Source organism: Heteronotia binoei, chromosome 15 (assembly GCF_032191835.1).
Source record: "Heteronotia binoei isolate CCM8104 ecotype False Entrance Well chromosome 15, APGP_CSIRO_Hbin_v1, whole genome shotgun sequence".
Classification (NCBI taxonomy): Eukaryota; Metazoa; Chordata; class Lepidosauria; order Squamata; family Gekkonidae; genus Heteronotia; species Heteronotia binoei.
The window spans coordinates 66900486-66912683 of NC_083237.1; the positions used below are offsets into that span (position 1 = coordinate 66900486).

Genomic DNA, 12198 nt, shown 5'->3' on the forward strand with positions numbered 1-12198 from the left:
GTCGCTTTTCTTCTTAGCATCGTTGCAGGGGTTTAGGATTTTCATAACTACTGCAAAAGGGAGGGTTTTTCAATCCATCAAACATAGACTACTAGATATCCAGTTGCAACGTCTGACTGAGGCAGCTCGGAAATCTTGCTCCCCAAGTCACCTGGGTTTATCCCAGACTCCTGGGCTTCTGGCTCCCTGTTTTCTCTTTTTAACTGATCCTCACCAAAGAAGAGCGCTCATGCTGGCTAGATTCAATGCATTACCATCGGCCATCCTATTCGGAAGATACCACAGAATCCCCCACAATCTTAGACGATGCCCTTGTAGCCAAGGAGTCATCAAAACGGTCCCTCATGTTCTTCTGGACTGCTCTTTCTATAGCAGTCCGCGAGCAAGATACCTAGATGCTCTGCTCTCCGACCATCAAGGCCTTTCTGACAATGCCAAGGTCCGCTTTGTACTCCACGGGAAACACAACTTTGTCACTACTCATGTTGCTTGCTTTTTACAGGTTGCGATCCAAATCAGAGAGGCTTTTACTCATGCATAGCCCACAGCTATTTTATGTCATTTAACTTTTGCTGGTTTTTAAGGTTTTATTATATTCTATAGTGTTACTGTTGGTTTTAAACTATACTGTATTCTTACATTAATGCCAATAAAGGTCTAAAGGTCAAAAGGGAGGGAGGGAGGGGGTGGTTTTTGCAGGTCTGGGGTGGCCACGTGTGAAAGTCAGGCACCGTGGAGTGAGGGCAGAGGAGAGTCCTGGAGGAGACTTGGGCGAGGTGAGTGGACAGCCAGGGTACTGCTTTTGGGGCAATATAGCGGCAGTAAGGTGTTGGGTCAGATCCTGTGACTTTCTGCCATTCTTCCCTCTCTGCCAGGACTCCTGACGGGTTATAGTTCCACCCTCTGGATTGGGCTGAATGATTTGGACCTCAATGGGGGCTGGCAGTGGTCAGACAACTCACCCTTGAAGTTCCTCAACTGGGAGAGTGGTAAGTCATAGAATCACAGAGTTGGAAGGGACCTCCAGGGTCCCACCGCCTGCACAATGTCGTTGTCTAGTCCAACCGCCTGCACAGTGCAAGACAAGTGCCTCCCCCCCCGCTGCCCCAAGTTCATACCTCCATGCTAAGTTCTGCCTAAGTTCATGGGATTTGTATTGCTGTCAGATGGCCATCTAGCCTCTGTTTAAAAACCTCCAAGGAAGGAGAGCCCACCACCTCCCAGGGAAGCCTGTTCCACTCAAACGACCAGGAAGTTCTTCCTAATGTTGAGCCGGAAACTCTTCTGATTTAATTTCAACCCATTAGTTCTGGTCCCACCTTCTGGGGCCACAGAAAACAATTCTGCTGGTAAGATGTGTTCAGTCAGTATCTGTAGTCAGCATTGTACTGTGTTCTGTACCAGCTGAGAAAGAAGTACTTTTCTTCCTTTCTCACAATACATGAACATGTGGGCACTCAATGAAATTGCTGAGCAGTCAAGTTAGACCAGATAAAAGGAAGTCCTTCTTCACCCCAAAGGGTGATTAACATGTGGAATTCACTGCCACAGGAGGTGGTGGCGGCTGCAAGCATAGCCAGCTTCAAGAGGGGATTGGATAAACATATGGAGCAGAGGTCCATCACTGTTAGCCACAGCTTATTGTTGGAGCTCTCTACCTGGGTCAGTGATGCTCTGTATTCTTGGTGCTTGGGGGGGGCAGCAGTGGGAGGACTTCTAGTGTCCTGGCCCCACTGATGGACCTCCTGATAGCACCTGGTTGTTATTGTTTTGGCTACTGTGTGATAGTGTTGGACTGGATGGGCCACTGGCCTGATCCAACATGGCTTTTCTTATGTTCTTATGTGACACAGAGTGTTGGACTGGAGGGGCCACTGGCCTGATCCAACAGGGCTTCTCTTATGTTCTTATGTGACACAGAGTGTTGGACTGGATGGGCCACTGGCCTGATCCAACATGGCTTCTCTTATGTTCTTAGATTTCAAAGAGTGTACGTGAGTAGCTGTGCTTAAAACACATCACCATGATCCATTTTGGAGGTGGAGTATTGGTAAATGGGTCATGAGAGCTGCAGCTAACGTGCCACCTAAAGTGCACCAAAGGAACGGTCATGGCTGGCACTTGGATTCCATTTACGAGGCTGATTCTTAGGGTGCTTTCACACGGCAAGTAGATTTGGCCATTCTTACACAGGAAAAAATCCAGTTGTAAAGCGCATTATTTAGTGTGTGTGGATGCACCCTTGTCCCTGAGCCTCGAGTTGAGCGTAACCCCAGCGATCCTTAACTGGTACATCGCCAGCCAGCAGTGCCAAAGCCTCTGGCTTGAGCTTCAGATTATTGGCTCCCATCCAAGCTACAGAACCTGTTCAAAACATCAAATTCAATGGAGCTGGAAGAAAAGGAGAAGTAGTGCTGTGAGCCATCAGCAGTCTGGTGACACTGAACTCCTTGTCTCCTAATGACCTCCCAAGTATGGAGGTTTGCAATAGCAGTGGAGACAGGATATAGAATCCCATAAATGCTCGCCACTTCCTAGGCACAGAAGGCGCAGAGCTCAGATTCCCATCTCAGGCAGGCAGTGTAGGAGGACACCATGGTGGATAGAGCTGAAGGCTGCTGAGAAGTCCAGAAGAATCACCAGAGTTTTCGTCACCTGAAAGTCACCAGGGCAGTTTCAGTTCCCAAACCACATCAGAAACCGCACTGAAGTGGGCCTAGGTAATCCTTAAGCATGGCTTGCCTCTGGCTCAGCACCATCCCAGTCTTAATCTGTGGTTTTCCATTTAAATAGCAGAGGTGAGTGAGCTTCCCCCTGGTGCCAACCCTGCCTCTCTTTGCAGGTCAGCCAGACAACTCCCATGAAGAGAACTGCGGAGTGATCCGGACTGAATCGTCGGGGGGGTGGCAGAACCGGGACTGCAGCGTTGCTTTGCCTTACATCTGCAAGAAAAAAGCCAATGCCGCCTCTAACACATATCTGACAGGTACGCAGTTTGCAGAAAGGCAGCACAAGAATAGTTGCATGTCAACTGGAGGCTGAAAATTACTTTCATGTGCCAGCCTTTCTGCAGCCCCGTGTGGTCATTGGCCGAGCTGGTGTGGGAGCATTGAATATTTATGTCCAAAAAAGGATGTTGCAAAGGGTGCAGTTCCCGTGAGGAGCCTCAGACGGGGCCTGGGGCTTCTTTAGCCTCCCGGACACCCATTTAGAATCTTGGGCCGAAGCAGTAGAGGAGACTGAACGGAAAGTGCGTTCGGAGAATGGTTTTCATACCGTTTTCGCACCCAGCTTACCTTGCAGTCACAATCCTGTTCCCTCCGCAGCATCCGGTCGGATTTCCCACCATCTGCGCCGGAGTTACAGGAAGTGCCGCAGCTTCTGCGTAGCAAACTGGGTTTTAGCGGTTTACATTTGCTACGCAAAAGCTGCAGCACTTCCTGTAACTCCGGCGCAGATGGTGGGAAATCCGACCGGACGCTGCGGAGGGAACAGGATTGTGACTGCGAGGTGAGCTGTGTGCGAAAACAGTATCAGTGTTATAATCAGGCTGTGCTGTGCGTTGGAACTAGACTTGGGCCATTTCCGTGGAGGTTATTTGCCCCAGGTTCAATACTCCTCGGAAGCAGGGAGTGTCCTTGCTTCTCAGCAGCATTCTGGTGTGCCTCCCAAGGTTTACCTGGATTTCCTCTGATGTTTCTCAGACCCGCTTTGCTGTGAAGTTTTGGGAAAGATCACAATGAAGCCTAATGGCTTCTGTATGAGTGGCAGAGTCTAGATTTTTCCACCCAGCTAGAAGCTGTTTCCCTTGACCCTCTCCCTGTGACTCTGCCAACAACGGGGGCTTATTTGGGTGTGTGTGTGTGTGTTATATCAATTTAATGTTATAACACTCTGTGTAATAGGTTCTTTGATTTCCCCCTTTTATATAAAAAAGGTAAATCTTTAGTCTCTAATATCTCCATAATAAAAAAGGGCAAGAGCCTGAACATTTTTTTAAAAAGCTGAGAATTTGCACATGTGGTTATAAGGTGATGACAATATTCAGTTGCTGATTTAATTCAACACCCCAGTGGCCTAGGGTGGGGGGGGGGGGGAGGGCTGCTGTTGTGGGATTGGTGCTGGGAACCTGCCCTGTGGAAGATCTTTTGTGGCTGACCTGCATCTAAAGCAGGGGTGGGGAACCTTTTTCCTGCAAAGGGCCATTTGGATATTTATAACATCATTTGTGGGCCATGCAAAATTATCAACTTAAAAAACAGTGCTTCACTGAGGGAGAATGATTCAGGCCGGCAAAATTAATGTAAATAATTGTTTTTCTATTTGAAGTCATGTGGGAAGAGCTTAATTTGGCACCTGCTGCCGTAGGCAAATGTCTAGGTCCAGGGCTTTTTTTTGCAGAAAAAGCCCAGCTGGAATTCATTAGCATATTAGACCACATCCCCTATTATTAGCATATTAGGTCACGCTCATAAGCATATTAGGCCACACCAGCTGGGATAATCAAGTGCAAATTGAACTGATGGTAGCTGAAATTGCTGAGCAGACAGGTTAAAACGGATAAAAGGAAGTACTTCTTCACCCAAAGGGTGATTAACATGTGGAATTCACTGCCACAGGAGGTGGTGGCGGCCACAAGCATAGCCACCTTCAAGAGGGGTTTAGATAAAAATATGGAGCACAGGTCCATCAGTGGCTATTAGCCACAGTGTGTGTGTATATATAAAATTTTTTGCCACTGTGTGACACAGAGTGTTGGACTGGATGGGCCGTTGGCCTGATCCAACATGGCTTCTCTTATGTTATTATGTTCAGGAGGGGAAACCAGAGGGGGGGGGGGGGAAGGAGGGGGAGTTTTGTGTTTTGACTTGAAGTAACTAGCTTGAGCTCTGAATGCAGGTTTTTAGTTTAAATTATTTTAGTTCCTCTTACATTCAAATGATCTTTGGGGGGTGGATTTCAGTTCACTCTGCTAGTGGTGGGATGACGACTTTCAGACCTTTTCCGCAACAGCAGTCGCTCTGCCCTGAGGCTTCTGCTTCCTTTGGCTTAAATGATCAATTCCCCATCAGTTGCTGCATGGGTGCATTTTGACTCACATCTCCCTCCAGTTCCTCCGGTGTCTTCCTGATCTTGTTTTTTAGAGATCAGGAAGACATATGTGTGTTGGCGGGGGGGGGGGGAATTGGAGGGAGACATGAGTCAAAATGTGCACACACAGCAACTGGTGGGGAATTGATTGTTTGAGCTGGAGAAAGCAGAAGCCTGAGGGTGGAGCAACTGCTGCCATGGAAAAAGGTCTCTCCTTTCTGGGCTTCAGAAGTCTGAATATGAATCTGCAGTTACAGCCTACAAGGTCCCATGACTTTTCTGAATTCTGTTAACTCGTCATAGTTGATTCTTGGTTGGAGACGAAGGTGGACTGTGATCCTAGCTGGCAGCCTTTCCAGTCTAACTGCTACCGACTGATCAGTGAGAAGAAGACTTGGCTGGATGCCAAGAAGATCTGTTTATGGAATGAAGGGGACCTGGTGAGCATCCACACTCTCCCTGAACTGGAGTTTGTTACCAAGCAAGTCAAGCAAGGTGAGCCACGTTTTCGTCAGATACTGCATGCAGCATACGATAGGCACTTCTAGGAGTTCATTGCTTCTTCCATTTCTTAAGAGTTTCTAGGCAGGAGGGAGATCCACCAACTCTGTGTTCTCTTCTCCGTGTGCTGTGCTTTGTGTTTACATACCAGCGCAGTTCCATGAGAGATGTGAAACGGAAGATCAACCAAGGGAAGATCCAAGGATAGGGTCATAGAATTGTAGAGTTGGAAGAGATTTATGCCCCCTTCTTACATGCCCCTTCTAGTCCAATCCCTGTCACAATGCAGGAAATCCACAAAATACCTCCCCCCTACACACCTCAGTTACCCCTGACCCCTGCCCACTGCCTGTACCTGCCCAAGCCCAGACTATGGCAAAAAGAAAGAAAAAGAAACTCTTCAGGATCCTTTGCCAAATAGGCCAAGAGAAAAATTGCTGCCAGACCCCTCTCTAAGGAAGGAGAGCCCACCACCTCGCGAGGAAGCCTGTTCTACTGAGGAACTGCTCTGTCAGGAAGTTCTTCCTAATGTTTAGCTGGAAACTGGATTACCATGCTGAATAACACATTTTATATTTCTGTCGGCTGCAATGGTGAGAGTATTGACTTGGTCTTTCCAGGTGTGTGTGGGTGTGTTAACTGCTGTCAAGTCGCTTCGGACTTCTAGCAACCCTGTGTGTGGAGGGCCTCCCCAATGTCCTCTTGTTAACTGTCTTGTTCAGGTCTTGCCAAGTGAGGGCCTTTGTGGCTTTCTTGGCTGAGTCCATCCATCTCCTGCTGGCTGTTCCTGCTGCTTTCCATGTTTTCTGGCATTATTGTCTTTTCCAGTAACTCTTCTCATCTCATAATTATGACCAAAGTCTGATAACCTAGTTTAGTCCAGCAGGAGGGACATATGGCCTAGGGGACGGAACTGGCCTGTCCAGGGTTTTTGCTCGGCCCACAAGCGACTAGTGTGGGGGAGGGAAGGAAGGAGGCTGCTGGGGGAACACACAGGTGCACACGGTGAGGTGTGTGTCATCGAGGCTGTCCCCGTGGGGAAAAACTAGCCTTGCATACATTTTGGGGGGATTTTGTGAATTCCCCAGTTAAACTATTGTTTCGCTCCTAGGTATCAATTGTTTTGTTTGTATTTTGAGTAAAAAATACTGTTAACTAGGTTTGCCTGTGTCATTCATAAATTTTGCATCTCAGGTACCTGGTATTAGATTTTATGGCACATAGCTCAGCTCGACAAAGTAACATTTATGTTAGATCTGTCTCTTGTAACAAATGAGTTTTGACACATTGGATTCAGTCATTTTAGCTTCAGGGGAGAGTTTCGGCTTGATGTACTCTAGAACCTGCTTATGTGTCTTTGGGCAGTCCATGGTATCCATAAAACTCTCCTCCAACATTACATTTCAACTGAATCAACTGTCTTCCTTTCACCTATCTTCATTATGCAGCTCTCGCACTGGTACATGCTAAGGAGTCTGAATTACCTTGATCCTGGTCAGCATGACACAACCTGACACCTAAGAATCTCTTCTAGCTCCGTCCTTCATGGCAACCCTTCCCAGTCTCAGTCTGTTGCTCTCTTGGCTGCAGTCTCCCTTTTGACTGATGATTGAGCCCAAGGAATAGAAAAGCTTGAACAATTTCAGTTTCTTCATTGCCAGCCTTCAAGCTGAGTCATTCCCCAGCAGCCATTACTTTGGTCGTCTTGATGTGCAGCTGCCGCCCTGCTTTGCACTTTCTGCTTTAACCGTCATTCGTCATTGTTTCAAGTCTTATTCCTTCCACCAGTTTCCACTCCACCGTCATCTAATTCTAATCCAGTTTTCTTACGATATGTTCTGCATATAGGGAAATAAAACCCATCCTTGTCTAACATCTTTGCCAACTGGAAACCATTCTGTTTCTCCGTGGTCTCATAACAGAAACCTCTTGCCCTGAGCACAGGTTGTACACCAAAACAATCAGATGTTGTGGCCCACCGATTTCTTTAAAAACTAACTGTAGCTTTTCATGATCTACACAGTCAGCATTTCTTCTGAAATCCTCTTGTATGCTCCAGTAGCCAACATAAATTTGCAATAAGATCTCTGGGAATTTTTTTCTTTTGAACATCTGGCATTTCTTGTCCAGTGTAGATTTGAGTCCGAGAGCACTTTAGAGACCAGCAAGATTTTGGGAGTATCAGTTTTTTGAGAGTTTGAGCTCCTGTTGTCCCTTTGATGTCCTGCCCCTGGACTTCTGACGGGTCATGGCTATACAGCTCCTGTTATCTTTAACTCCATGGGGTGCTGAAAGAGGTGTTTTGCCTTCAGCACTGGCAAGAGAGGAGTGATAAATCTCTCTCACCCCTCTGAAGGAAGCACGCTGACAGGTGGCTCTTCCCTGCATTTAACAGTGTTCAAACTGCCAGTTTCCATTCAAGATGTGTGAGTTAGAGACTGGCCCAGTGCCAAATAAGTATAGCCTTCCGCTTTTTGTCCTTTAATCTACCCCCTCCTTGACTCTTCAAGTAATTATCAGCTTTGTCTTTATTTACTCATTTTCTTTCTGCTTGTTATAAGGACATTAAAAAGGTAAAGGAAAGGTCCCCTGTGCAAGCACCAGTTGTTTCCGACTCTGGGGTGACGTTGCTTTCACAACGTTTTCACGGCAGACTTTTTACGGGGTGGTTTGCCATTGCCTTCCCCAGTCATCTACACTTTCCCTCCAACAAGCTGGGTACTCATTTTACTGACTTCAGAAGGATGGAAGGCTGAGTCAACCTGAGCTGACTACCTGAACCAGGTTCCTCTGGGATCAAACTCAAGTCATGAGCAGATGGCTCCCACTGCAGTACTGCAGTTTTACCACTCTGTGCCACAGGGCAAGCTTTCCTATCCCTGAACCAGGTAGGGCTCCAGGCCTCTGGGTTCAGCCACAGTGGCAGCAGAGTCTGGGAGCTGCTATGGGCTTAGGAGAACCTCCTGGACTCTGGCACTGCTCTAGCTGGGCCCAGAAAGCCTCCTGGATGCTGGCACCACTCCAGCTGGGCCTGGAGATCCTCCTGGCTCCTCTGCTTCTGCAGCCAGGTCTGAAGTGCTCTCTGTGGCAGCTGCTGCAAGCTGCGCAAAGTCAGACAATGCTGTTCTATTTGGTGGGGAATTTAAGCTCCCCATGTATTTTTTTGTGTGTGAGGAGTCCTGAGAGTTTGCAGGAAAATCTGTTTAGTGTTGGTGTGGCCTTGATCTGAAGATTTAGATATCCACAGACAGGGGCTGTGGGTGGCAAATAGTTGGTCATTGTAGTCACTGTTACCAATGATATATATTAGGAATAAGGCCGGTTGTAAAGAGAAATGCAACTAGCTCTAGAAAGAAGCTCTAGGCGAGTGCCTCCCCAACCCTTGCTGTCTGCCCACCCACCCAAGTGAAGTCATTCACTCCCCCCACCCTTCCCCTTGAGGAGGAAGCTGACCTCTTTCATCTGAAGAGCAGTTATATTTCTGAGTGATCTCCAGCTCTCGACGGGAGATTGGCAAGAGTGGTTCCTCAGAAGGAAATGGCTTATTTGGAGGGTGGAGTCTATGGCATTCTATGCAACTGAGGTTCCACCCCTCCTCAAACCCCACCGTCTCCAGGCTCCACCGATCAAATCTTCAGGTGCTTGGGGGGGCAACAGTGGGAGGGCTTCTAGTCCTTTGGCCCTACTGATGGACCTCCTGATGGCACCTCCTGATGCCACTGTTGTGACACAGAGTGTTAGACTGGATGGGCCATTGGCCTAATTCAACATGGCTTCTCTTATGTTCTTATGATTTTGCTAACCTGGAGTTGAAAGCTGCTAAGTCACAGTGGCTGTCATAGTGGAGCTGCTGTTGAACAGGAGCAAGCAACCAGACCTAGTTAAGTCATGCCAGTTAGGTGACATCAAGTCACTCAGAGGGTGCATGTCAGGTCTAGGGTAGCCAACCTTCAGGTGGAGCCTGAAGACCTCTTAGGATCACAACTGAACTCCAGACAACAGATCTCTCTCCCCATCCTGGAGAAAATAACTGTAGAACAGAGCCAGTTTGATGTAGTGGTTAAGTGTGCAGACTCTTATCTGGAAGAACTGGGTTTCTCCTCCACTTGCACCTGCTGGAATCGCCTTGGGTCATCCATAGCTCTGGCAGAGGTTGTCCTTGAAAGGACAGCTGCTGTGAGAGTCCTCTCAGCCCCACCCACCTCACAGGGTGTCTGTTGTGGGGGAGAGAGATAAAGGAGATTGTGAGCCACTCTGAGATTCAGAGTGGAGGGTGAGACATAAATCCAATATCATCTTCTGCTGCTGCTTTGGAGGGTGGATTCTGTGGCATTATATTCAGCTGAGGGCTCTCCGTTTACTGTCTAGCAACAGCCTCTGGCTAGCAGCTTCCCCAGTGGCCCAATTCTTGTCTCTCCTGGGGTGAGGCTGAGGAGAGGAGGGAGGGAGGGAGTGAAAGGAAAGAGGTGGCCACCATGGCCTCTGAGGAAATGCTTTGTGAGGCTGTAGTAGAGCGGCATCGCTTTCTGAGGCTGGTTGATGGAGAGGACACAGAAGCATCGGAGATGTGTCTGTTTCTGAAGTAAGACTGTTTTGGCAGTTTGTTCAGTGTTCCCCAGGCTGCAGTAGACAGGGGACAGGGAAGTCAGCCAATGGGAACGCAAAGGTGGTGACTGACACATGATGGGCCAATGGTTTGTTGAGCGCATCCGTCAGCCAATGGGAGTGCTATCGGGAACGAGCCCCTGACAGGTAGATGGCACTGCTATTTGTTTTGCTGGTAGTGTTATCGTTGCTCACTAACAGCTGATTATTATGCTGATGCATTTGTATCTATATGATGTACTAATGCCATGCTACAATTATATTCACAAATACTAACACCCATTGACATTTTGTAGACATTTAGTGTTCTGTGTGTAGTGGGATGTTTCAGGCCTGCAGGTGAAAGAGGAGCTCGGGGAGACAGCTCTGATATGATATGGGCTAACGGAAAATATGATACGGACCAACACTGATATGGACCAACGGAAAAGGGAAGAGTATGTGGAATGTGACCTTGAAAGGAGTTAACACTGAGGCCTGAGAAAGAACTTTACATTAATTAATTCAAAAGACTTTGGAGGGTGTGAGAAAAAGGAGAGCCATTATTTTGTGAGCTATAAATTGCTGGAGGATGGCCAATCTACTTCATTTTTGGCATTGTGATGACATGCTGATGATGTCTTGTGATGACATGCTGACGATGGCTGCTCTCTGATCTATTAATAAAGGTTCTTCTGCCTGTACTCAAGGAGTCTTATGATGGTATCTGGGCAAAACACTCCATTTGGCCACCCTCATTAGGGAATTTTATTATATATGATTATTGTATTCTTAAATCATTTGGAGAACTTGAACAGCCAGAAGCCTCCCCTCATTTTTCTTCTCTCAGCATTGAAATCTCGCACAGCATCCTGCTGGATTCTTGGAGCTGATTTGCTAGTGTTAGGAATGGAATTGCTGACTGACAGTTTTGCCCTTCTTTGACAGATGTCGAAGAACTCTGGATTGGCCTGAATGATCTCCGCCTGCAGATGAACTTTGAGTGGTCTGATGGCACACCGGTGCAGTTCACCTTCTGGCACCCCTTTGAGCCCAACAATTTCAGGGACAACCTGGAGGACTGTGTCACGATCTGGGGACCGGTATGTGTAGAGGAGGGACTCGGTTTTGAGCGCTTGTGAGCATCCTCTCTCTCTCTCTCTCTCTCTCTCTCTGCAAGTCTTAATTAAAGGGTATAAATAATCAGCTAAATATTTAATTGAAAATTAATATATGGCCAATGGCCATGATTAACTATTAGAATTGAGAATGATCTGGAAGTTCGAACTGAGCCAAGTAGTCCCATCCAGACAGCTGAGTGAAATGAGCTACTTGATCAGGGCTGTCTAGCTGGCGGGTGGGTGATTGAGTGGGCAGGCACTGCACAGGGGTCCCCTCCTGCTACATCCCATTCCTGCCTCATTGCTGTTAAAGAGAAGAAGAAGATGAAGATATTGGATTTATATCCCGCCCTCCACTCCGAAGAGTCTCAGAGCGGCTCACAATCTCCTTTACCTTCCTCCCCCACAACAGTCACCCTGTGAGGTGGGTGGGGCTGGAGAGGCCTCTCACAGCAGCTGCCTGTCAAGGACAACCTCTGCCAGAGCTATGGCTGACCCAAGGCCATGCTAGCAGATGCAAGTGGAGGAGTGGGGAATCAAACCCAGTTCTCCCAGATAAGTCCGCACACTTAACCACTACACCAAACTTGCTCCCTTCACCTGTGCCTCCACCACCCTTGCTGTCTGGCCAGCAGGTCAGCTAGGCTGCAGCTGCACAGGAAGAGAGCAGCAGACATGCCTGAGTGCATCATGTCCTCCTCCTTCTCACCTGTGACCTGCACAGTGGCTGTCATGCTGCGCATGGCCCCATGTAACTCAGCTATGTGATGATTCAAATGCTGCACATTCCATAGTGAAGGGGAAGCACAAAGTCCTGCGCATGTGCTAGCAAACTAACGTTTAAATATCTCTAGGTCAGGAATGGCTGTGCTTTGAGGTTTGTGATGTCCTGTCTCCTTGG

The 12198-nt window shown here is 47.8% G+C and overlaps 1 protein-coding gene across 1 annotated transcript in view; it reads left to right on the forward strand.

Annotated features, from left to right (window-relative positions):
• The window catches only part of MRC2 (mannose receptor C type 2), a 63617-nt gene that overhangs the window by 12639 nt on the left and 38780 nt on the right, over nucleotides 1-12198 (forward strand). Inside the window, exons 7-10 of the mRNA XM_060255283.1 lie at nucleotides 876-989; nucleotides 2843-2986; nucleotides 5395-5586; nucleotides 11125-11279. Of these exons, the coding sequence (XP_060111266.1) occupies nucleotides 876-989; nucleotides 2843-2986; nucleotides 5395-5586; nucleotides 11125-11279 (605 nt within the window). The remainder of the gene's footprint in view (nucleotides 1-875; nucleotides 990-2842; nucleotides 2987-5394; nucleotides 5587-11124; nucleotides 11280-12198) is intronic.